Below are 26,936 nucleotides of genomic sequence, written 5' to 3'. Positions count from 1 at the left end.
ATGGAATCATATGTATTAAAAAAATGTTCTTTTTAGAGCTGAATAATGAGAGATATATAAGTTAAATATCATGATGTATATAGCTTATTTTCAAATGTTCAAGCAAAAGAAAAACCTAGATAAAGCAAACAAGTGAAAATTACACTCTCAGCCTGAGTGATGGGTATGTGAGTGCTCCTTTTCTAATTGTTCATCTGTATATTTGAAAAATGCATTTATCACATTTTTCACATTCTGTCTATTCTCTTATTTTGGAACAAATAATTCTGCATGTCAGAAATATAATGGAAAAACCAACTACAGTGGCTTAAATAAATAGGGGTTTTATTGTTTTACACAGCAAGAAGTCCGGGGTCAAGCAAGGGAGTCGGCGCCAACATGTGCAAGATTCCCTTGGCCTTTCTCTCATGCTCATAGCATTATTTCCTTCAGAATGAAAAAATGGTGAGTTCCCCAATTCTACCACTGCTCTTATGCTCATTAGCTATCAAGCCTTGCTATCACCCACATTAAGCCAGGAAAAAGGTGGGGGAGGAGACGGCACTAACAGACTTCCACTCAGGTATCATCAGCAAGGAATTTGAGCACTTCGGGGAAAATGCAAGATGGGGAGAGTGAGGCCTCGAGTGTTCCCAGCCCCCAGAGGGCCAGCCCAGTTTGCTGTACTCTTGTTGACCCTCCTACTCATCCTCCATGTCTCAGTCTCGTGGATTTTCTGTCATTTCCATCCATAAAAACTTACTTGTTTCTGAGCTTTCACTTTTAGGGAGAGTTTTTCTATTCCTAGAAGTCCTATTTGCCTGTATTCTTTCCTTTTTAACCATTTTTATTTATGTAGAAAGGGAAGTGCCTCTTCTCCTCTGGTTTTCATGAGAGCAGAGGCAGGGGGTTCTTTCCCTCCAGTACACTCCTGGCCCTTCTCCACGTCTGGGAATACAGAGTCATTTACGTGATTGCTGAATTGGAGGGGACCACCTGGGATGCTCGGCTCATCTCTGCCCCTTTTCCTCTTGGGAACAAGTTTCCCGTGGGTGAGGTGCTCTCTGCAACTCTGAGCAGACAAGCTGTCCTGTCACGTGGCCAGTACTACCTATGACCAGGTGGGTAGCATCTACCTAATTCTGGGGTTCAACCCATTTGCTGCAGATTTAAACACATCCTCCAACTTAGCTATAGGCAATGTTTTGTTGCAGATGATATTTTAGCCTCCATCTGCCACTTTGAATTATTCCCTTTAAAGAATATACATGGGAAAGCACATCAAAGATCCCAATACTGAGGAACTTTTTGGGTTGCTGACTCACTGGTGGTGGAAGGTTTTTACAATGTTTTTACAATGTCTCACTGAAAGCTCATCCAAGCAAAACTTCATTTTTCCGCTGGCCTCTGTGAGGCTTGAGAAACTGAAGTGTCCCCAAGTCCAGAATGATGCCATGTATTCAAACCAGAGCACAGGCTGGGCTTGATTTCGCTCAGACTTGTTTTCTTCTTCTTGGAGCCACTAGGATCCTTGCTGTCTCCTGGGAAATATTTACAAGAGTCTCTTTTGGGGCTGCAGCCTGTCAACGGGTCTGGCTTCCTGCAGGAGTCTTGGGATGACCTCTGACCTCAGGTCTTATGCCTCTGATTTTATTCCAGCATGGAGCTTACTTAGTCCCTAAGACCCTAATATTAAAGTTGGGGCCTCATCTCAGCCTTTCATCCACTCAGGAACAAGATTCCCACAAGGTGAGGTGTTCTCTCCCTGGGACCTACTTTATCTGGAATGTTGGTGCATATACATTCTTCAGCTGAAATATTGCTGCAGCTTTCTGTTTTAGGTTATCTTGTTGAGCTTTAGTATCAGAAGTATGTTTATATTCCATAAGATGAATTTGAAAACATTCCCAATACAGTAACGACCTGAGACAACCAGGCTACTATTACATAAAGTAAGTTACAGACCTGGGCTCCAGTCCTTCACCAGCAGCCTGTCAAAGTTCTCATCTTGGGGCAGGGCAACAGGGGTAAAAGGAACACTGCAGGTCACTGCACTAAATATTTCCACCCCACTTACTACCATGTTCCATTCTATTTACAGCCAGGGGATTACTTGAAATATTAAAGTAAGCAAAAATTTATCTATTGAAGCTAACTGGGCCTGCAATTTTTGGAGGTGATTAACAACTCATTAAGACAACTTTTTTGATAACTACTGGTTAGTTTTTCTATTTCTTCAAGTCTCACTCATATTTCACTGATATTTCCAAATGCATAAAAACAGTAATGTAGTATATTTCCTTATAATTTTCTCCACAACTATTCTATATCCTTCTTGGCCTTACAGGTCTCTCGTTTTATGCTTTCTGGTGTTTAAGCTTTCTTGAGAATTCCTTTGACTTCTTTTCCTATATGGACTGTGTCTACTCTCCATCTTGCCCCTCATTTGAAAGTGATTCAGTTTGGTTTAACTTATACTAGTTCCATTTCTTATTTGATACCTAAAACTACATTGCTCTATTTTTCAATGGCAACAATTATAAACTTATTGACTCCCCTTCTAAATTAAGATGAGGATTTTTTAAAATGCTTTTCTTTTCCCCACCATTCCAATTTCTAGTCATTATTGTAATTTTTATATATCTTCACTTTCATAATTTTTTGGACATTTGCTTTGCTTTGTAACTATGTGAGTCCTTCAACTTGATAGTTTTTAACTGTAAGTTCTTTCTTTTTATTACTCTCATTTATCTTTGTCAATTATCTTGGTAGTCAGCTGAAGCAGATCTTTTGATATATGTGTAAGTTGTGTGTGTGTATTTCTATACAAGACACTGTCTTACTTCACATTCCAAGACCCAGCATCCCACTACTTGTCCGTATCTCTTGCTTGCATTATTGATTGTATTGTTAGGAATCCCCGAATGTCTGGAAAAAGATAATTGTCACTGAGGATACCACAGCTGTGGCCACTTTAGAATGTAGCTTCCTTAAAGATTGTGTTGGCTGTACACATTCTAGTCTGCAAAGAAGCAAGCTCTTAGGGATCCATCCACAGTGGGTGGAGATGGAAATCTTCCTTCTTCCAGCTACTCCTTGAAAGCACATTACAGCATTCAACAAATGTTTATAAAATAAATACCATGTCAATTCTGCCTTGAGCAAATCCAGTATATACCCAAACCTTCACATTCCATCATTACTGCTCCAGCCAAGGCCACTATAGTCCCAACTTTCCTTCCTTTAATGCTTCCCCCACACTACAGGTTTTTGATCTTTTCCTTAAAGTGATCTGATCATGCATGAACCAACCTTTCTTGAAAATTTGCCAGTGGCTCTCTAACACCAAGCTCTTCAGAGACAGACTTCATCTACTCTTCTGGCTTCATTTCAAGATTTATAAACTATCCCCACAAGCCTGGCCTCTGAACACACTCATTCTCACACTTCTGTTATCTTTCCAATCCCACTCCCTGTGCACTTGTAAAATCTCACACCAATTCTCAAATGTAACTGACTTCTTGACCACATTTCAAAAATTACTCCCTTAGTGTCCCCGTAGTATTATAAGCATAATCTTACAGAGAATTTAGTGCATACCGGAGTTGTTCACCTCCAATTCAGATTAAGAATTCCTTAGAGCAAACATCAATTATTCATCTTTTATACCAAACCGTTAAAATGCTGCTCAATATTGACAGTACCAAGAACATTAGTACCTTAACAGATGCTTGAAAAGGCCTAAATCCAATTTCTAACACTAGACAATTTCAGTTGTACTGCAAGTTAAATTTTCCTCTCTACACTAAACTGGAACCCCAATCACAGCCTTTCCCCCTGAGTAAAGTGGACTTAGTAATAGAATCTCTCCAAAGGTAAACACCCCATATAACTTTGCATTTCATTTCAGTGTTTGTGTACTTCTACGATCAAATTCCACTTCCCCAACACTGGGAAATTGAGTTTGTCTTCTCACCAAAGAGAAGAGTTGGCACAGTAGGAGGTCAGGCTGTAGCAACCCAAGATCAAAGCTCTAACACCGGCTCCTACACCTAGCGTATGTTAATACTTAAGCTCTAAAACTCAATTTCCCAATTTTTAAAATGTGAATATATACATTGCTAATTTTGCTTTGTTGCAAATTAATAAACACCTAGTGCAATGTGGACATAAAGATTTATTTTCAACTACAACTTGTGTCTTAAAACAGGCATGGAATCTCCCATACCACCGTTTCACAATAGGGAAGTAATGCAATTGTCAACTGCCACTTGCAAAAAGAACAGAGAAGGAGTATTCATAATTCAAATACTTCCAACATGGGGCTTTTTGTACTTAGAAGTAAAATATGAATTCTTTTAGTGTTTCAGGTAATTGCTTTCAATTTATTCAAATTAGTATCTTAAACATCCTAGGTTTACAGTAGTGCAATTGCTGGCTCTCTTTTCACAAAGGTGTATCAATGCATTCATGGGACTTGAATCACAAGTATTCACTTTTCTTCTATATTAATATATTCTTTGTAAACATACCCACCAGACTGCCCAACATATAGCAAGTGTCAGGAAGTTTCTTTACATTAATAATGGCCATAACTCTAGAATCTAAAGTTAATTATAAACTATTACCTCCCAGCAATCCACATCAATGGATAAACCAATATAATGAAAAACAAGCTTTTTTAATGCAAGATGCTGTATAGCCGTATTCCACGAAATAGGATTACCAGCAGAGGGCTGCAGCCCTACTGAATCAAAGTACTGTCATACATCCGAAAGCCTTATATAGAAGTAATTGCTATAATTTAGATAGTTTGATAAAGTCTCTCAAGTTTTTCTACTTTAAGTTATACGATTTACAGATGAGACACACAATCAACTGTACGGGTTTGAGAGTTCTAAGTATTATTTTTACTAAGGCCTTTTTATTTTCCAATTTAGATGGGAAGACCCAGCCTTTGGTATAAATAACCCACTTCCATGACAATATTTAAAGGCTATCGTTAGTGTTCAGTTGTGTAGTTTTTTGCTAAGGGGGTGGCTAGAGCCTCTTTGCTCTCAGTAAGTGCTCTGGGCTGATGGATAAACACACTAAATTTAACACCCTGGTTGTTGGCAGCTCTGACAAAACCACTATTGGCAGTCATTGTGATAGCTTTTAGAGTATCTCCTGTCCCAAAAATCGTTAATGATCGGCTATTGATTTTTGAACTGGCCACTAGTCTCAAGGCACGCTCGGAAGGCTGGTCTGGCACCACGTTAATTTGTTTAATTAACATAATGGCCCTCTCTCTCTCCCCAGGTCCACCTAAGGTATCTAGAATAGACTGAAAATCCTTGACAGCTGATTCACAAGCAAACAACTCCTTGTCCTTCATAAATGCCTCCAACTGTGGTAAAACCTGTTCTTTCCTCTCTTGCTCTGCTTGTTCCGTGAGCACTTTTTCTTTGAAGATAAAGTGGCAGCCTCCGTAGCTGAGGGCAGATACATACGTGATTAAAGTAGTAATGTCCAGGTTTACTCTTCTGCACACATCGACCTTAATCTCTGTTGGAAACGCAACACTCGCTAGTATATTCTCTCGGTCTACTCTGGTCACCTGCAAAAGTTCAGGGCCCTCATCATCCGATTCACTCTCACTCAGTCGGAGCTCTTCAGGGTGACATAACAGAGAGTTCACTGCGACTATGTCTCCTCTCACAGATATGCCCATTTCTTTCAGCTTCTCAGCCATAGGGCTGGAGACACTGTTATAAAATGCGAAGATGATGTGAGGGTTGCTATACTGCACTGGCTGCTGGTGACTGGCCTGGAGAAAGTCTTCAGCCTGCTCGATGACGCTTTTGTCACCATACTGGCCCCTGCCTAGCCAAATGTTATGCAGAGCTTCAGCCTTCCGGCCAATGGCTTTCACCCAAGTATGACCACCATTTGCAACTACATCCACCACAAGGGTCTGTTTTTCCCCCAAGGTATCTGTGTAACCAAAGACATGAAGAACACTAACAACTTCTTCCAAGTTTTCTGCTGATTCCACAATGGCTCTTAGGTGTGTTAGGTTAGTGCTCTGTAAATGAGATTCCTTAATAGCTACTTTTCCAGCTTCTACTTTCTGTAAGAATTTTAATTCTGCCTTCAGTTTGCTGCATAGCTTTGCACCACCTTCTATGCCACCTTTTCTTGATCTCGAAAGTGATTCTGCTCTCTTGATCAGTTCCTTGGCTATGGCGATTCTTTCACAGAGCATGGAGTGTGCAGACATGCTGACAACATTATTCCTTCCCTATGAAAAGAAAAACAAGGCAAATTGAAACACTGCTTAAAAACTATGGCAATCAATCCTTCACTGAGGATTATAAAACTTCAATCTAACAACAAATTTATGTAGGTGGGGTGTATGAACCTGGGTTTCTGCACGTCTGTTTTTGGAGTAATTCCCTCATCTAGCAGCTAGGGAAAGGATGACAGCAATACATTTGAACACTTTCTTAGGTCTGCTGTATTCTCATACACTTTAGATTTTCATTTCTTCAGCTTGAAGGTAATGAAGTCCAAGGCATGGCCCTGGTCGGATTAAAATGCAGTAATTCAGCAATCTGCCAATAAGGAATTCCCTTATCAACAACCTTACTGTTGCGTTGTGGAGAAATACTAAGACTCCGAATGGAAAATAAAACGATTAAAATAAAAATACCCACAGGGACTAGCTGCTTGGCAAATTGTCCAAAGCAAGCGTGCCTCTCCTAAAATTGACCACACCAACTAAGGCTTTCTAACCTATTCCTCCTTGATGACTGGGTCTCCTTTAACCGGCTGTCTCGGGATTTCCCACGGGCACACGGTACACCTGCCAAGGAATCTACACTGCCTCGTTCCTGCATTTGACGTAAAACCAGCGTATTTTAAAACACCGAAGGAACCCATCAGCCGGAGTCCCTACCCCACTCCAAAGGAAAAGCCTGAAGATTAGGTAAAAGCCACGAGTGCAGCCCGCGGCGCACGGAGGTCGGCGGGGCCTTCCGGACGGGCCTCGGGCCTCTGGCCCTGCGCGGTCCACAGGCAGGCAGATCGGCAGGCTCCGGCTCCTACAGCCGCGCGGCCGGCATAGGGCGCGGAGGGCGCGGCGGAAGGCGAGCTGCAGCCAACACGGCCCCCTCCTCCCATCTCTGCCCGGCCAGGCGGGCCCGGCCCAGCCCCCTCCGGCCTCGAAGGGGCGCCACGAGCCCTTTCTCCGCCCTCCCCGCCTCCTCACCGGCAGCGTCAGGACCGCGAGCACGAGGAGACTGGCATGTGCGCGCGCGAGGCCGGGACCAGCCGGAAGCCCCGCCGCGCAGCCCCCACCCAACTCAAGCCGCCGCAGGGGCTCCGCCCGCTTGAGCGCCACCGCCTCGGGGGCTTTCCTGCATCACGTGGTCTCGCGCCGGGTGACGCCGTGCCCGCGATTCCCAGGCGGCAGCGTGGCCTTCCGACCGCGGCTGACGCTAGCGCGCCGGCCATGTTTGTTGAGGGCACCTGGCTTCTCCACAAGCGGTTCCCAGAGCTCACAGCTACCGGGCCGGCCGCAGAAGAGCAGCTGGGACCGAGGGCGCAGAGCTAGCCTCACCTCATTACCACTGGGGCACTAGTTGCTCGATCCCCAGGGCCCCAGGCCTGCTAACCCGCGCGGCCTACCACTAGTCCCCCGGGGCTGGAATCAGTGCGTTTTGGTGGAGAAAATGTCATGGATGCACCCAACTCTCTTACTCCCGCTAACGAGCTCAAACCCCTACCGAGTGCCAGACAATGGTTGTCTTGGGGTGGGGTGGGGGGAGGCTCATTTTAACAGAAGAGGAAACAGGATGGAGGCTTGGCAAACGCGGGAGCTGGGATTTCTGACTCCAAGCCCTAACTCTTTCCACTACACTATCCTGCGATTTCCATAGAAAGTGTGACACTGTAGAGAAGTGCTAGCCTTTCTGAAGAGATTAAGTGATTGGGTGGCTTCTGAGGGAGAAATTTGTATTAGCCTAGTAGAGTTATCCAAAGTCACCGACAAAGATTAGGGCTTTGATAAAGCTAATACTAAAAAAATAAGACTTCAAGTTAAAATTAATCCTGTGTATGCCTACTCCTTCCTCAAACCTTACTTAAATACAAGTAAAAGGCTAAAAAAGGCATAAGCCCACAAAAACCGAAAGAACAGAAGACGCCTTCCCATGAGGTATGTCAACACATTTGGAAGACAAGCAGTAACATTTGACGCTAACTATATGGCAGGAAGTGTTCTCTTCTCACGTATCAATTTATTCAATCCTCTTAACCTAAAATGCGGATGTATTTTACAGGTAAATCCAGAGAGGTTATTTAACCCAGCCAGCCTCTCTGCAAAAGGGGTTAGCTGAGTGGATAAACTGTAGTGATTCAGGACACAGAAATCCAGAACATCTTTGGAACCCCAGATGCCTGGAAGGTAGAAAGGAGGGGTGAGGCAGGATTGAAATGGGCATTGCCTGAACATCTGTGACATGAGCAAACATGCAGGCCTCTCTTCCATTCAGGGCAGCTGGGCGGTTACCTGTCCTTCCCCAGGCAGAACACTAGAGTTTATAATGCTTAAGATGTGTAACCACGGAGGTTCTAGACAATTATGAAGAGCAAAACTTCTTCCACAGAACGGTGAATGCTATCAGGCCTTCCTCTGCCCTTCCCAGAACTCTGGCTCTCATCTCCTGTTCCCAGTTTTTCTCTGGAAAACTCAACAAATGAAAGACCTTAGGGAAATGAGTTACAGATCCTGACATTAAGCAACCCCCAATAATAGATTCAGGACTCCCTCACAAATATAACACTTCCAGACATTTTTCTGTTTGGAATTTGAAGGAAACATTAAGCCAAACAAAACAGTTTTTCAAAAGATTTCATCCATGAACCAAGAGGACTTGAAGGGGAGATGACAATATAGGAACTAGTTCTTCAAAATGTAAACTGGTATCAGTACAAGAGTATGAAGAGTGGGTAAAAGTCTACCACAAAGTATAATAAAAAAGCAGGTGAAAAAATAGAGCAAAAACAAAAAACAATTTCTCAAATATGAGAAAATTTACCTAAACTGAAAGATGTTTCTCAGTGATAGGGAATACTGAGCGCTCAGCACAATGAATGTTAAGAAACCTACACAAAGGCACATTATGAAATTTCAGAACACTGCAGATAAAAGACCCTAAGAGTTGTAGAAGGCAACCAAGTTATAAACAAAGGATTTGGCATCATACATCTACAACAGCATTAGGCTTATCAGCAACAACAGGGTCCAGTAGGGAGCAACTGCCTTCAAAACATGGAGATCATTTTTAACCTACAATTTTTAAACCCAGGCAATCAAGAGAGAATAGTTTCACACAAGCAAATAGCCTGGCTTAGAACGGGGAGACAAGACAGGGTTCCAATAAAGAGCTTCTTGGAAGTGTGTGGTCCTGGAAGGTGTTCAAGGATTAGGGAGAGAATAGTTAGATTACCTGACAGCTGATATACGAAGGAAAATGGTCTGCAGAGGGTTTTACAATCCTTTTGGGGGTTATCTGGTAAGAATTAGTGACAGCTACACAGAAAACAATGCAAACAAAAGTGAGGCAATTATCACTTCCAGGAAAATTATTTAGGAAATGTAATCTTAGTATACTTACCCATAATAAAGGCCTTTTAGACCAAACATTGTGACCTAATTAAGGCAGAGAAATTGAGGGTGGTACAAGTTTGAAATTCTCATCTTGCAGAATAAAAGTTTACACAGTAGGCAAACCTCAGAAATCCAGAAATAACTGTACAAGCCTATTTTGCAATGTGGAATTGAGTAGTTGATGGAATACCTAAAAAGGTTAAACATGATCTAACGCAGGAAAATAGCATTTGATGAAGTGTTAAGTTACCTTTTTATTTTATGCTTAGGAAGAATCACTTACCTGGCAGCCATAAAGTGCTGGTTCTAAGTCTTCAAGAGCAGGTAAGGGAGGAGTCTGAAGGAACCATCTGAGGTAATGTGACATTAACACAGGAGCACTGGACTGCATTTCAGATGAGCAATCTAAACCAAGGAAGCATACCAACTCTTCTATGTCCTTGTGCAATTCACTATCAGTTGCTCATCTTGGCAAGAGGGGCTGAGGAAGCTTTACCTCCACTGGCAAGGAGACACCTGATGAAGAGGTGAGGTTAAGGACTGAGGGTTGTCTCAGTTCCACCTCATGAACATCAACTGAACAGATGAAAACTCCTTTAATCACCCCGGGTGCCCAATCAGCACTAGGTAATTAGAAGTATTAGTTTTCTTCCTCATTCTCCCTTTCCTTTGCAACTCCCTCCTGCTCCCACATTATATGAATTTTAACCATTTCCATGTTTCATTGCTAATAAATTGCGATCTTAAATTCATGGTTTAGTGAGGAACTGGAAAAGAGAAAGGACATAACAAGTAGAGGCAAATATTTTAAGTGAGAAGATACAAACTGGACCTAGAATGGAGAGGAGCTACAAACATTAGGAGCATTACAATGAGTAGATTAAAAGATGCTGAATTCCACAGGCTAGAAATGAGTTTTACAATGTTTGAGGATGAAATGGCTGGCTAGACCAAACAACTGAGTTTCCCAAGAACTAGGACAAAAAGGAGAGGCTAATTTTAAGGTCAATGGAAGAATAAACTGAGAACAAAGAGAAAAGTGTTCTAAACCACTTCAAGTGAACAGGGCCTTGCATTTAATGGGGCGAGAGGCAGAGAACAAAATATGGACACAACTCTGCTTCAGTGTTTTTCCTTCCTTTATTCTGTAGAACTTATTCTACAGTAAGAACCCACATATGCTTTTTGACCTTAATATATATACCTTTACTCTTCCCTTCTTTTAATGGTATTACTTTGGCATCCATTTTTTTAATATTGGACATTAGAAAGGACCTAAGCAAATTCAAAGGCAGGCTAAACTTTCAGAGTATTTAAATCAATAACCTGAGCAAGACCTTTCACTTTTATCAAATTCAGTCCTCAGAAAATCCTGAGACTATTATCCTGTGCAGTCACTAGGTCAGTAAGTGGCAGAGCTGAGACCTGACTCCAAACACCATTCCTTTTTACTACCCTCTTTCTAGTGTGCTGACGTTACAATATACCATGAGTCTGTAAAGAGAGATTATTAGTTAAAGCCTTCAAGACAAACATCCTGAAACAGGAGGTCAAGCCGCCATCTCCCACCTCTCGCAACACTTCTGCCACCTCTAATAAGCCACAGGTTTTAGACAGATGCTAGACAGAACTGAGAATCTTGACAAAAATACTCCAAGGCTCTTTTCCCCTAAATGTGGCTAAATATTAAGCAAAATTTTTTGAGCTTCATTTAAATCATGGAACAACTGCCTGCTATCTCTTTATTAATAAGAATGATATTCATAAACTTTCCTTATGTTCTGTGAGCCAGACTAATGATATAAGATACCTCAAAAAACAAACAAAACTAAGCACTATGGCTTCATATTTAATGAAAACAGTGTTCAGATACCCCAGTATTTGCTCGGTTGTATCAGCCTAAATTTTTAATTAAAGTTATGATTATACTGAGATTACATACATTACAAAATAATACCATTAAAAGAAGGGAAGAGTAGAGCATATATATTAAGGACAAAAGGCATATGGCCTTAAGCCATAGTTTGGACACTTAAGTATTAGGATTTTATTTCAAGTACTGTAATTCATCCTTGAGTTCTAGGAGAATCTAAGGGGCTCCTTTTACATACATTTATGTACTTTGATGGAAAAACCCACAGGAATCAGTATGCCACTTTTTATTTACTTACACATCTCCTACAGGAGACCATTTGGCTTAGCACTCTTCACAGCTCCAGTGTAATCTCAGAGCACCCTAGGGTTTCACTGATCCTACCTCAAGGTGCCTAAAAAATACCTGCTTCCTCCCTTGTCTCATGAATCCACAAAAGTCTGCAGATTCTCCCAACTATAAAATCAGTGACATTTACCAATATCAGCACTTTGCTTTATGGAAGCATGAACATCTGGTAGTAAAGAGGGCAACAAGATTAGACTTGATGGAAACTGCATGAAGACTGAAGAGCAATTTCACCATTCCATTTTGCAACATAGTTCCCAGAAAACTGTGATAAAAAGCAGGAAATAATTATGTGGAAATTCTACTAACTCCTCTAAGAAGCTGGAAGTTGGATTTAACAGTTTATTATGATTTATTAAGTATCATTTTAAAAACATCGGTCCATTAAACCATGTAGAAATAAGTATGCAAAAAGTCTGCAAAACAAAACATACTTTAAACATGTTTAAGTAGAGAGTTTATCTGAAATTCTGGATTTCTCAGTCACTTCATTATTATGCTATGGCAGCCAAGTAATCCTTAACTTCAGTTGGAGTTAGCCGCCTAAATCCTGCTTCATTGCAGATTCCAACTTCTATGTTATCTTCTGTCATTTGCCCTTCAAAGCTTTCCTATTAAAAAGGGAGAGGATATGGTCAATTTTCCAAGCAGTTAATTATAAAATCGTTATAAATCCAATTAAGACATTCAGCTAACCTTTAGGGTTAATATGGCTGTATGAATGGCATCTTCAAGTTCCAGATCTTCATTATATCTAAAGAATTTTTTTAAAAAACAATGATTTATGGCAACATTTACATTTATGAACACTTAAACACAATGATATAACAGTATATTATTAAAAAATCTCACACTCCTAAAAATACCAAGCTACAGATTAATTTTCTTAGTCACCTCACTATAATAACTATTCCCAAGTAAGAAATTGGCAATTACCTGGTGTGCATTCCTAACATCACGAAGCATGTAACCCTAACATGAGTTAATTTTAAGAAATTTCTTTAAGTATAAATATTCCAATATAATCAGAATGTGGTGGCAACATTTAGTTTTTAAAACTGTAACAGAGAAATCAAAAGCAGATCTTTCGTAACATTTCTTATGTTTGCTCTTGTAAGTTATAACTTCACGTGAAATGTCTGGAAGACTCACTAACTACATACAAAAAGAAAAGGACAATGCTATAAGAAAGATCCAAAGATTATGTAAGTTTACTAATTAATCCCAGGTCTAAGATTTTTAGTATCATTAATATTATGTGGGGAATGTAAGAAAGTTCATCTGTTGGTTAAAGTCAATTACAAACTTTTTCAATTCAAAATTTAGGACTTGTTTTATTGAACTATAATCTGCCTCTAGTACACCTGGAACTGAGAGTAGTTTGCTGTGCTAGGACAGTGATAGTACCCCACTTTTGATCAAGCACATCTATCATGTATTTAAATCAATGCCAGGTACTTAGCTTCACAACTTTTTTTCTCAATGTCATAATGTAAACATCACTTAAATCATTTAAAAACTTCCCTCACAAATTTTTTACTCCAAATTCTTTTTTTCTGACATGGTAGGAAAAATAAAAGTTAAAAATATAAAGAACATTTAGGAAACAACCATAAGAATGTAAAGAGAAGCTCTTAAGAAATGAAAAATATTACCACTTAATAAAATTGAAGGCTAAGGAGCCAGGGTGGAAAGAAGTTTGTTTTTTGCTGTTTTTTTTTTTAATCTGTAACTAGGATAAACAAATTAGTATTCAACACAGTATAAACAAAATTTGTTGGGACTCATGATATTAACTTTTTAAAGAGAGCTGAAAAACAGAAAAGCAAGCTTGCAAGCAAACCCAGTCCCAGTGAACCTACCTTTTCTCCAGAAAAGTTTTCCCATTCACGTAGTTCTTTCCCATTGCTGTAGCTTTCCAGGCAAAGTAAGCTCCCTAATCAGGAAGAAAAGAAAATCATACTGTAAATAATTCACTTAATTAAATTGCCCTGCCACTTGTTTTTTCTATAATTTGTCTCTTTAAGGTCAAAGAACATTCATTTATTGTATTATTAAAGGTTAGAGGAATAAATAACAAGGAGGCATGGAGAGACTTTTGAAGGGCATAAAAGGGCTCAGTATCTTGACTGTGGTGAGTTTTCTCAGGTATTTACATACTTGAAAATTTATCAAAATGTACAGTTTAAATATGTGTGATTTATTATACACAACCTATCCAAAACAACCAGTTAAAGGAAACAGGTTAACTTAAAGCAAATAATCAATAGTAATAATTAAGTTACTAGGACTAAAAGGCTCTAAAATCCATTATATATATTTTGAAAATGGTGATGGATTCTTCATTATCATTAGTAAATAAAGAGATAGGTTTTCATTAAAAATTTTCAAAGTTTCATATTTTGTAATCTAATGTTAAATGAAAGCAATAGCAGTATCTCACATATAACATGGCCTTGTCTGTTGAAAAAATACATATGCACACACTCAAGAAAAATATTGAAAAGAAACATACCAGATGTATTTTAAAAGAAACAGTTGCCTTTTAGATGTAATGAGGGAAATAAGGGCAAAAGATGGAGACGACTCCAGTGGTGGGGCTTCTGCTACTCACTGGGAAGGAAGGTAAGAGGGCTTGTCACTTAGCTTCAGAAGCTCAGAGATGGGCTAACAGACACTGTAAAGTTCCCTTAATACTTAATTTTCCTGATTTAAGTAACAATCAGAGTATTTTTCTTTTGCCTTTTCAGATTACAAAGTTAGACAGTAAGATTTGAACTGAATGAACTTGCAATTATCCATAAAATATACAAAAGACGGTTCCTAATCACAACTTTTTTCTCCCACTTCTCACAGCAAAGGAGAGATGTGGAGCAGTAGTGTCCTCTAAGACACCTCCTAACTCGAACACCTCGGCTTTAGAGCAAACCACTCACCCACTTTGCAAAACCACCAAATATAAGGTAAAGTTACATCAATGTTTGTGCAGGAAAGTCACACTCACGTCAGCTCCCAGATTAAACAGATGTCAAAAGAACACCACAGTCCTCTAGACCCCTATCTTCGTTACAGTATTTCTCAGAGTAACAAAATTCCATGGGTTTAAAGATATTTGATACCAACTTGCAACAAATCATTGAAATATATGAAGTTAATGAACAAAAAAGAAGAGAGAATGCAGAACTGATGCAGCTTCCTCATCAGAAAACCCAATGACCAGCATTTTAAACGTGCAAGTGCATATGCGCTTCATGCTTTCTAAAGCCCAAACGAGAAAGAAAATACTGCTAAACTGAAAACTTTCTACGGTTATTGTTTTCATCATTAGAGATTCAAAGAGCATTTTAACAAATACCTCAACTACATCTGATGATACTTACAGACGGATCTGACTGAAATAAATATGGTCGCCCCTCATTCCAACCACAGATTAATAAAGAAACTCCAAATGGACGAACACCACTGAAAAAAGGAAAATGGGAATTACTTGGCATCTTCATAGTGTTAAAGTCAATGCTCCCTAAGAATTTAATACTCCCAAGTGAACCAAATTAGACCTGCAAGCTCTTGAAAAAACATGTGTAACACATCTCTGAACACATCAATTCAAAATGAATTCTCTGCATGATACTAGGGAACAGTAATCAAATCATTTTGGTAAATGGAGTGATACAAATATTAAGGTCAGTAGTAAGTGTGAGCAACGTTTTGTGTCCTAACAAAACAACTTTCAACAAATGCAGCCTTTCCACTGGCTTTACGTATTTATACTACCTCATCCATGTTCACACCAAATTCAAGAGAATTAAAATGAATATGGATGTGCCAAAGAACTATTGCTTTTATCATGTGCTTACATCATTTCTGGTTGGAAAGATAAACCTGGAAAACAGCAATGACTGCCTGCCAATTAGTGTTTTAATCACCGGCAAAATGACCTTGTCTTCCTGGAAGATGCTTTCAGCTTTTATGTGAACAGCAGGAAAACAATCACATTTTTTCCTTAAGAAAACATTCTAGACCCAGTTAAAATCAGAAATATTCATCATAAGAACTTTTTCTACTTGTTAAGCAAATGTAAGAATACGAAGTCTTCTTTTTTTATACATATCTTCTAAAATGATCATTGTTTTCTAATTCATGATACATTTCAATTAAGAAAACCAACATACCCTGACTGGGTGTATTCTTGCATCACAGAAGCTACTCGCTGCACCAGCTGAGCTGTGGGAATGGGTTCCTGGTAAACAAGGTAGTATTGCTGAGCTAGTTTTCGAGCCCTGTGCACAAGCACTCTAACAAAGAAGAAATAAGATGGAATTAAAATCTAGACACCCTACTATCAAAAGACTCCTCTACTTACAGGCTACACCCACAGCACAAGCTTGATATGTAGCTCTATATAACTATCAGCTCAAAGCCAGGCTTATTCTTGCACCCAACTCTAATTAATTTACAAGTAAATATTAGAGCATCAGAGAGGAGCTGAGCCACAGATGGACAAGGCACAAGGAAGAAAGTGAAGGACTCGGGATACCTGTCAACTGAGGATGAACAGATTTAGTGTACCCACGGAGAGCTTTATCTCCCTCCACAGCTTGCTCAAGATCATGCTCCCTTATCCCACAGGCAGGCAGCCTGTCTTTTTATATTTCAGTCCAGCCAATACACAAGACCACATATGAACACAAGCACAATTTGGGGCATATTGCTCTTACACTGCTTCAATCTTTTCCACAGACTACACTTCAGAGTACTCTTCAGAGATTAAGGAACAAGCAACTACTTATAAACTTAAAAATATAAAATCTGTCAGAAGATATAAAGAATATACTACATAAAAATCAAATATATTAGCAAGACGAAAGGATGGGCCTTTCCCTTCTCATTCTGCTGATCTGAACCATGTGCATTATCCCCTGTACAATACTCAGTTTATCCTCGATTGTACTGCCCTCAGTTATTCTGTCAGTGGTTAGTAACCTGCAGCATCCCTTCTCTTCTGCTGACTCCAGTGGAAACAGGAGCCACTGGAAGGAAGCCTGATCATGTCCCAGCAACACTTGCACTTCCTGGCTCACTGAAGTGAAATTCTGACTCTACCTCTCTTATTCCAAACAATCAAGAATGATGTACTAATACTCCTTTTATTTGTTAAATGATAAACATAAAAAGCTATCCATCTCTTTCAACTTGCTTGTACCCTAATGTTAACAGGATTACTCTCTTTTCCTGGGAAATACTTTAACAGGAGTGACTGCATGAGCATCTGGATCCTGAATAGCTGCCAAACTCAGCAGCTTTCAAGGTTTTCAGAATTCTGTCCTTTTGCTAAAAACAAAAATACATATAATGAGGTTCACTATGCATAGTACTGCTTTCTTTTGCTGCCTGATAACTTTTTTAAATAGCTTATTTTAACTTGTATAGTCTTCACTATTATTAAAATACACTAAAGAAGAGCAAAGCCCCTGAAGCCCAGCCTGTGGATGGTGGAGGAGGAACACTGTCAGAAGGGAAAGATCACTCAACAGAGTAAGAGTAAATAATGTATCTATGCCCTCTTTTACAACCCAGTGGCACTGAGTTACCCTCCTTAAAGGAACCCTTAGTCTAGCCCATGCAGGCAATTTAAATTCAGCTGCCAATCATGCTGCGGATGCTGAACAACACAAAAGCGAGGAGTTGAAAGAGTAAAGGAAAAAAAATGCCTTGATTTTTCTCAAGTATGGATTACAAGCAATTCATAAGATGGTGAGAAAAACAAAAACTAGTATAAGTACCTGTAATCGGGGCCCATGCCACTGTATACCAGGCCTATATGCTTGGTAATTGGCTCCACTTTGTGTACACTTCGCTCGTCATACAGAATGGATTTCTGTTTCTTCTCCGTGGCTAATACCACACCATTCGCAGCTTTAAAAAAAAAAAAAATAGGAAGGACTTAAATGTTCAACCATTTAAAAATTCTGCTACAACAGTTTTCTAATTATGGATGCATTTCACCCAAATTCCCTCATTTCTTATCTATAAAACATTTTCTTCCAGATTTCTATATTAAAATCACCTAAGGAATGGTAAAATTTTCCTTCACTAGTCATCTATAGTGCACCAAAAAATCCCTACAGCTAAAGACATCATACAACTTTTCTCATATTATTGTAAGATACCTAAGAGTCCATATGTTTTAAAATAGTGGAATTCTGCCTACTTGGCCTGCTATTCTTATAATCTGAAATCTAAAATCAATGGTACATACTTTTCCTTAAAGGGTATCTTTCAATTAAGTTTTACAATCAAACTTTTCTTCATAGAAAGGATGAAAAATGCCCAGAAAATAATGATTTAAAATCAGTGGAAAAACAAAATTATATTCAGTATTCTGAATGGGAAATACTATCTTAGGGTTACCATAACTAATAGGTAAAATAAAATAAAAGGTGTTTATTCTGAAAAAAGAAATCCTCTTCTTAGGCTTACTGGCTCTAATTTCTTAAAACTGCAAAAATACTGTCAATTAACAAGAAGACTGTTAAAAATTACACTGCTCCAGCTATTTACTTATAAATTAATTACTAATTAATTCCAAAAGAACATGAGAATCAACTATTAACATGCACCTGAAATGAAAGAAGCCTTTAGTTACCTTTAATTCCCACTGAAGGCGCTCCTCCAGCTACAGCAGCCAAAGCATATTCAATCTGGACAAGTTTACCAGAGGGGCTTAAAAAGAAACAAAGGTATTTACTAAACTCACATATTCTCAAATATTTATTATAGGACTGGCTCTGAGAGAGGGCAGATATTTAGTCAAATCCATTAATCAAACACTAAAGAAAGATGAAGGCTTTCACATTTACCACGAACTTGTACAGAAACTAAGTTTACAGGCTATCTGAACACATTCATACGGCAGCACCAGTCTCTTGGTTGCTTTTTTTTCTACCGTTTAATGCAGGATCATCACTGTTGCCTGTTACCACTCAAAAACCTTGTGACTTTGAGCAAGTTACTTAACCTCTGTGTCTCAGTTTTCTCATCTATAAAATGGGGATAACAGTACTACGCCTATTTCAAAAGACTGTCCTGAAGATTAGATGAAGTGATGCCTTTTGTTCCTGGCACAAAAATTAGCAGTAATGTTACTAAGAACGAATTTGTATCTGTTAAATACCAAACAACAGCCTGTATTTCATGTGGATGGAGTTATACATTTTAGAAGGCAGACCTGGTCTAGGATGTAAGACCTATGTATTAGTCACAACAAAGTATTTGCTATATAAAATCATTTCTAGAAGCCATGAGCTGGTATACTTAACATATTTGGTTCCATAAGTTTGGCAGCCAAATACTATCCCCAAACTGGCTTTTTAGGTCCTATTTCTTTTCAATCTAGTTGTTGAGTTACAATCATAAACACTGCAATCCAACTTTTTTACAGAAAAAGTCCTTGAGTGAAAGTGATTTGTCCAAAGTGACACAGCTCAGTCCATATCTCCAGTCTACTACTGAAATGATCATCTTGCGTTTCAGGTTATCTGTTTTATCTTCATAAAATTACAAATACTCAAGTCTCAACTTGAACCATCCCACTTTGCTGCAAACACACAGAGCACTCTTAGAATTCAAAAACCCCTCTTGACAAGCTGTTCCCTGTCTGGAATGCATTTCACCGTTGCCTCATGAACTCTCTCCTGATCATCCTTCAATCCTTAGCAGAAATCTCAGGTCCTCAGGGAAGCTGCCCTGACCACCCAGGCTAGGCCCTGTCCTTCCCACACTCTCATGCCTATGGTATCCTGTACTTCCTCTCTGGCTAAGATTCATGACACTTAAATTATTTTACAGTATTTGTCTTCCTTAATAAGGTGTAAGCTCTTTTCAGGCAGTATTCCAGCAAATAACCTAGTACCAGGGGTCTACAATCATTTGGTTAACAGAGGCATATCTAGACCTATTTATGGAAGGCAGCAGTTTAAAGACTCTTAAATGACAAAATTGGCTGACTGGAGCTCATTTAAATTAAAAAATTAGGCTACACTTGTTTTCTTTTAATGGTCACTATTTCAAAACCTGTATCATGATTTTCTGGATCCACCCAGCTTTCATTTATTGTTCAATACCTAGTTCAGATACCTCTGGGGAAGTATTTTAAAGGCTCAAATACAGTTACCTCTTCTCTGTTCCCATTATCATTTGGATACACTGTCATCACTGCATCTTTTCTGTATGGAAGTTACTAAATCTATGAGCTCACTGAGCAATCAACCATCTTTATAGTCAATCATGCCCCTCCCCATTCCAAAGCACCAGCATTTCTACCCACAATAACTGAAATAGCCTTCTTACCAGTTTTCCTCTTTTCCACCCTGATTTCCCTCGCACAAGCCAGAGTTACCTTTATACTGTCACTGTCCACTTAACTTCTACAATAACTTTTGGTTCCAATAAAAAATCCTCACTCTAGCCAGCAGAGACCTGTAACATGGGCTGACCCATGCTAACGCCTAGAACGCTGGCCTTATATATGAATTCCTTTAAGAGTCAAGCTCTTTCCCAACTTGAGGACTTTCATACATGCTCCTCCCAGTCCACAACTCTCTCAACCCCTAAATGTATGAACAGTTGGCTCCTTTTTATCTTCCAATCTCAAAATACATCCCCAAGCATTGGTCTTCCCTGACTGCCCAATCTATAATCATGTTCCTCTTTTACTCTTTTCATAAAAATTCCTTAGTAAAAGAAAAACACTTTTCAGAATGCATTAGCAGGCACCAGTTTGTTTACTCATTTATGACCTCCCCAACTGAATGTAATCCAGAAGAGCACTTGTTCATCCTACAGTACTCTCATCACTTCCACCATTCATAATATAGTCCTGGCCACAACAGACTAGAAACAAATTTTTTATCTGAAACAGTTTAGGTGTTAAAAAAACAAGAGTTAATTTTAATAAAGAAATTTATTATAAAAAGATTCAGTCCCTGATGATACATGTTTAAGCTTCAGCTCCCTAGGCCTACACTTTCTTAAAGAAAAAGGACCAAGTTTGCTTTCTTCAGGAACATGAACAGTGACTACTTGGCAAAATACTATTTCTCTAACATTGTATATGTTATGAGACCTTTTATTACAGAATTATTTTCACTCAAAGGCAAAAAAACCCCACACCTTCATTTACTTTTTATAATTGTCAAGAGTAAGGAGGCATTTTGCTATTTTAAGACGGTACCGTATGGTAATGAAAGTGTATTAATTTTGTCATAAGAAAGAACCCAATGTGAATGTTAACTCAGCTACTGATCAATGACCTTGGACAAGTTACTTAATCTGCACGTGCTGTAGTTACCTCATCTGTAAGATACTGAGATAACATTTAGCACACACGGTAGTGGAAAGAGACGGGAGTAGAAAGTTGCACCCACAGAGGAAGTACTCAACAAGTTAAATCCCGCCTGCTTTCAGCCCTTAAATAGGACTACACTTTAAAGGGAGCATTACAGATCCGTAAGAAAATGGGCAAATTCAGTCTTTCCCGGGTCGAATCTTTCCCGGATTCTCTTACACTGGGATGGATGGTTCATCTCAGCTCTATTCTGAAACAGAAAAACCTACAAGTTTTTTTTTTTAGTAAATATATATCCACCTTCCTCAAAATGGCAAAAACTCAAATGTATCCTAATAGTCTGGGGCCCACAAACACTAGGTGACAGAAAGATTAGTGCTTTCACTTTTGGTCCTCCAGCTTCTAATTGGAGCATTAAAGAAACCAAAAGCGGGAAGAGGTTTAGAAAGACACTGATGCCAAATGGAGACTAAAACTCAGACCAAACCGTAAAGTTGAGGCCTTCCAAGAAAAACGGGCTCCCACAGATCTGACCAAGATTCCAAGCTCCAGAAGATCCCAACCAGGCCTACTTGGATCAGGAAGGAAATCCTGAGTTCTGAACGGGACACCCGGAGATAGCTCATCCAAAGCTGCCTTTTTTAGTCTCCAAAGCGAATGCAAATTGCTGGCTGAGGGCCTTACCTTCCCACAACCCAAGGTCGCCCCGATGGCCCGACCCGCGTTCCCACGGCCTCCCGGGACCGCTGCTCCCCAGGCCCCGGACGGGCCCGGCAAATGACTTTGCAAAGTCGCATTTCCGCCCCATTTCCTACTGGGCCCTCCAGAAGCACCAAGCCAGAGACCATGGCGGTAAAAACTGGGTCGGCAGAGCTCCTGAAACCTCCGTTACCGGTAGGACCTCGGGGCCCCTTCCATACCTGAACGTTGTCAGCGAAAAGCTGTAACCGCGCTCCGCCATCTTTATCCGTAGAGCCTAAGCACATCCACACACATGCGCACTGAGGACAGGTTGCTTTTCATTCCCCTCCCCGCGCCTTCAGTTCTGGACCTCTGATTGGAGGAGAATCAGAGCTCCCCCAGAGGCATGCTGGGCATCGTAGTTCCAGAAGCCGGGTATGCCCGACTCTGCGTTTGTGCGCAAGCTCGAGGTGGGGGCGGGACCAAGCAGCCTAGTGGGAGCGGTGTTTGGGCAACGAAAATGGCGTCGGCCTTGCTGGTGCTCGTCGTTCCGCAGTGGTCGGCAGCCCGGGGCCTCCTCTGGAACTGTTGGGAACGACTGCAGTGGATACTTCAGCAGAGCCGTCCAGGCCTTCCCAGTCCTCCGTGGGGTACGTACAGAGGCCGCCGTGGAGAGGGGGCTGGATGGGGGGACCCCAGGCAGCGTGGCGGACACAGCTTTTTACCTGCCCTCGCGCGTTCTGACCGCCACCGCGCGCCCGGGACTTTGTCCGGCACATTCACTATTCACTGACTTTGAAACAGCAGATGACTGGTTTTGTTCTCCCTCCCCTGAAGAAAAAAGTTCTCTCATTGTCCCATTCGTACCCGGTGTAACCGAAAAGAAAGCGTCAAGGGCCGCCGCTGTCTGGGTCGTACTCTTTTTCTAGTCCTCCCACCCCCTAAAGCCATCTGTGTTTGTGTCTGAGCTCTGTGCTGTTGAATCCTGATCCCAGTGTTTCCTCGAAACTGAGGAAGAAAATGCTTGGGTGTTAGTGCCCTGACATTTACATTCCGCTCCATTTCTGAGTATATCCCGAACAGAACAGTACCCTGGCAGTCTGATCAGAGAGCCCACCAAATGCCAAAGCCTGTGCTTCTTGAGGTAATCTCCATAGCAATCCATTGGGTGTCCCCAATTTTCAGCTGAAGAAGTAGGCTCAGAAAGATCAAGGTCACACAGGCCTTTCAGAGCCGTGCTGTTAACCACTGAGCTATGCTTAGCAATGCTTTTCGTTGTCAGCGAAAAGCTGTAACCGCCCTCCGCCATCTTTATCCGTAGAGCCAAAGCACATCCACACACATGCGCACTGAGGACAGGTTGCTTTTCATTTCCCCTCTCCGCGCCTTCAGTTCTGGACCTCTGATTGGAGGAAAATCAGAGCTCCCCCAGAGGCAAATATATCTGTTGACATATCACTGTTGATTGTTAAGGAGAATGATATTTAAATAGTCTTTTAGAAGCTAGGAACCGATTCTGTATTTCCATGTTTTATTTTGTAGTACCAGCATTAGCAGTCCAAGGTTCAGCTGTATTTACAGAACTAGCAAATGACACCAGTGGAAGTAAGGAGATTTCCAGCCTTTTGGATAGTATCTTTTGGATGGCAGCACCTAAAAACAGACGCAGCATTGAAGTTAACCGGTGTAGGAGAAGAAACCCTCGGAAGCTTATTAAAGTTAAGGTAATATATTGGTTTTTGTTTGTGTGCTTTTTCTCACATCCACCACTGCATGTCCTTTTGGTGTATTCACATAGCCTATCGGTAAATTATTTTCAGAGTTTATATGTCAACTTTTCTCTGGCCTGAGTAAAATACATTATCCTCGTTATGTGTGTGTGTATGTCCACTGTCCTGTAGCCTGACTATTTTAGGAACACAGTCGAGGGAGTTTGGAGTCTGGACAGAGGACTGGGTTATGAAGAGCCTACATGACTTTGGAACTGAGCTGTGCCAGTACTGAGCTGTGTGATTCTAAACCTGACATGGCTAAACATCTTAACTATGGCAGAGCCTAAAATTAAAGTCAGAAGCAGTAGGTATATTGGATCTTTGATTTTACCGGCTCCTACATACTTATCCAATTCTTTACTGTGTCCAATAAAATAATGTGAAGGAAAATCCTTAGATAAGTAATGAAAGTAACTGACATCTCTTATTAAGTGCCTATGATTTATCCAAGTGCTTTATGTGAATTGTCTCCTCAAATCCTCACAATAACCGTTCAAAGTAAATACTGCTTTGCTCATTTTTAGGATGAAGAAACTGAGGTAAATGGATTTCCTGTGGTCACAGACTATTAAGTGGTAGAGCCAGGATTGGAGCCCTGACAGTATGATCTTTAGCTCACATTCTTAAAATGTGTTTGTGTGTGTGTGTCCCTGTTCTCAGATAATTCCAGATCTCCACCACCACCTCCTTCCTGCCCCCCATGGGTACACTTTCTTCATTGATCTAGTAAACAAAAATTATAGTGTTGATTACCTTTGATCTATTAATTTATGACTTCAGCAGCTGTGATTTGAGTTACTGTCACATCCACAGCAGCATCACGGTGCAGGTGAAATTCAAGAACGGAGCATGGACTAACATAGGCTTCCACATTCACTAGTAAACCAAACCCATAGTACTTAATCCTTTAGTGAGTCACTGTGGGAATGGACTTAAAATCTGGAACTGAAAAATACTCCATTGATTAAAACAGCAATAACTTACACTGTTTGGTTGAGAGAACATAAGATTTTAGGAATGAGGTCTTGTGCCAATCTACTACATGATTTCCCTGTTTATTCTGATGGAAAAGAGTAGCTCTTATAGTGTACATTTGTTTTCTTCATTGAATTGTTTGCTGTAGTACATTCAGCTGCCTGCTTTGATCAGGGAAAGAGCACCAGTGGACAGTGGATGTCTTTTCCATGTCTCCAGTTGGATATGCAGTCCAGTTCCCAGTGTAGTGGTCTAAAATGAGAGGTTGGTGAGGCAAGTAACTTACACCGTTCTTAGTTCCTTTCAGAAAACTTTTTGTCATCTGTATCACAAATGTTTGTAGATTAGTCTTGTGAAGGATTTGGACTTTCTTTGCTGGTGTACTGTTTTTCTTTACATTTCATATCTTTAAAACATCAAAAAGACTTATTCAGAGGTTATAATTTTCTTACTGAAGTTGAGTAAACATGTATAAAAACTCATTAAAATGCCCTTAAATTATAACATAAGGGAGTTTTACTTTAAGAAATAATCATCCTTCATTCATAAAAAGAAAACATGCTATATACCAACTATACTTCATACAGCAATGTGAGTTACACTGATACCAGAAGAAGCCAATTTGTAATGTGTTGATCATCTTGTTTTCCCCATGATACAGAGAAAAAGTGAATTCTGTTTTCCTTGATGTCTTAAGATGCTGGCTGTATGGATCACCCCATTGTGTTTAGGGACTGACTCATCAGATGTTTATTATTTGAAAATGGGAGAACAGAATGCTGTTTTTACACGATGCGACTACTGTGTAGAAGTAAAAATGCACCAGATCCAAAGCCACCACTTCTACTAATTCAAACTCCATGCTGTTTGTCCTCAGTTTCTCTGCTAAAGTGAGGTTGAATTAGATGGTATTGGACTTCATGCAGCATGAACAGTCCAAGAAAATTCATATATAAGCACCACTTCTAATTGTGCTTTATTTTATCCCTTGTTAAAATATGTTTTTGTTTTGTTTTTTTAAAGAACAATATAGATGTTTGTCCTGAATGTGGTCACCTGAAACTGAAACATGTCCTTTGTGGCTATTGCTATGAGAAGGTATGCAAAGAGACTGCAGAAATCAGAAGACAGATAGGGAAACAAGAAGGGGGCCCTTTTAAGGCTCCTACCACAGAGACGGTGATTCTGTACATGGGAGAGACACCATCCGAACAAGATCAGGGCAAGAGGATCATTGAACGAGACAGAAAGCGACCATCCTGGTTCACGCAGAATTAATACCAAAGGTGCTTAAAAAAGATGACTTCACATAAAACATTTCTCTTGCAAGAAAGGAAGATTCTTCATTTTTATGTGGTTTTGTGCTTGTTTTTAAATTGTGTAGTTTAAAACATTTTATAGGCACTTCTGTGAGTAATTTGAAGAATGTATCAAGAGTAAACTTAAAATATTTATGGATTAATATCTGTTTCTATTATACTATAAGGTTTTAAGTAAACATAAAATTTCCAGGGCAGAAAAATAAAACAAATCATTTCAAATCCATAGCAAGATTTAGGTGTTTGGCTCTGGTTTTCTTTGTTTGCCAGTGGTTTTTCTTATACAAGAACACCTACACAGAAACTTTTCATTTAAGTAGCACCTGGAAATAGTTACTTAAATTCTGGGTATTGGTTTTTAAGATGGTGGTTGTGTAGGTGAGAAAGGATTTGTTCTGTTCTTTTTTTTTTAGCAAATTAAAGTTGCCTTTGATGGAATTATTTTTATGGGATATACATATTAATTTACTTTGATGATAGAAATAGTTCTATCATACTTTATATTAAAATAACATTCAATTCATAGATGGTCTGTGGGATTTGTGTTTTATAGTTTGAGGAGAGATTTTTTTTAAAGTTGTGAGTACAGAAGTCCACAGAAAATGCGCTAAGGATATTGTCTTTGCATTTTCCTTCTAGTATGTCTTTTTTTTACATTATTGTTTTTGTCTCCTTAGCAATGGCTTTTTTAACTTAATTCATTTTATATTTCCTTCTCCCCCATTCCTGTGAAAATCCTGAGCCCAAGGTTTACTATTTTGTTTCCTATCTCATTCAAGAAAAAATAAAATGAGATAGCTTATTAAACACTAAGATAAGGGAATTGCAGTTAAACGGAAAACCAGTAGACAAAATAACATAAAGTCCAAGGACACATTTAAAACAAAAAGCAATGCCACAGTAGCCAGAATACTAAAGGAAATTGACAATTCAACTCTGAACTTTCTTTTCCTTGGCTAGAATGTACATGTATAAGTCTTCACAATCC

The 26,936-nt window shown here is 39.7% G+C and overlaps 3 protein-coding genes across 5 annotated transcripts; 1 reads left to right on the top strand and 2 right to left on the bottom strand.

The window, feature by feature from the left end:
• Positions 1-307: 307 nt before the first annotated feature.
• C7H7orf25 (chromosome 7 C7orf25 homolog) lies at positions 308-7,388 on the bottom strand. 3 transcript variants are annotated; one of them, XM_036918901.2, is made up of 2 exons: positions 7,232-7,388; positions 308-6,262 (listed from the first exon to the last, which is right to left on the bottom strand). In XM_036918901.2, exon 2 carries the CDS (start codon positions 6,239-6,241, stop codon positions 4,982-4,984), a length of 1,260 nt encoding a protein of 419 aa, XP_036774796.2. In that variant the 5' UTR covers positions 6,242-6,262; positions 7,232-7,388; the 3' UTR covers positions 308-4,981. The 3 variants fall into 3 exon arrangements, with proteins under 3 accessions (XP_036774796.2, XP_036774798.1, XP_036774797.1); XM_036918903.2 differs by lacking the exon at positions 7,232-7,388 and adding an exon at positions 6,920-7,178; XM_036918902.2 differs by lacking the exon at positions 7,232-7,388 and adding an exon at positions 6,757-6,910.
• A 4,795-nt stretch (positions 7,389-12,183) lies between these two features.
• On the bottom strand, positions 12,184-22,259 carry PSMA2 (proteasome 20S subunit alpha 2). The gene is made up of 8 exons (XM_036918898.2): positions 22,122-22,259; positions 18,502-18,578; positions 17,639-17,771; positions 16,028-16,150; positions 15,236-15,317; positions 13,718-13,791; positions 12,552-12,609; positions 12,184-12,466 (listed from the first exon to the last, which is right to left on the bottom strand). The coding sequence occupies exons 1-8, from the start codon at positions 22,160-22,162 to the stop codon at positions 12,350-12,352; spliced, it is 705 nt and encodes a 234-aa protein (XP_036774793.1). The 5' UTR covers positions 22,163-22,259; the 3' UTR covers positions 12,184-12,349.
• A 103-nt stretch (positions 22,260-22,362) lies between these two features.
• Positions 22,363-26,182, top strand: MRPL32 (mitochondrial ribosomal protein L32). Its single transcript, XM_036918899.2, has 3 exons — positions 22,363-22,532; positions 23,425-23,606; positions 25,653-26,182. The coding sequence occupies exons 1-3, from the start codon at positions 22,403-22,405 to the stop codon at positions 25,905-25,907; spliced, it is 567 nt and encodes a 188-aa protein (XP_036774794.1). The 5' UTR covers positions 22,363-22,402; the 3' UTR covers positions 25,908-26,182.
• The last annotated feature ends 754 nt before the right edge of the window (positions 26,183-26,936 follow it).

Source organism: Manis pentadactyla, chromosome 7 (genome assembly GCF_030020395.1).
Source record: "Manis pentadactyla isolate mManPen7 chromosome 7, mManPen7.hap1, whole genome shotgun sequence".
NCBI lineage: Eukaryota > Metazoa > Chordata > Mammalia > Pholidota > Manidae > Manis > Manis pentadactyla.
Note: the sequence above shows the minus strand (reverse complement) of the source record. Positions and strands in the feature narration are given on the sequence as shown.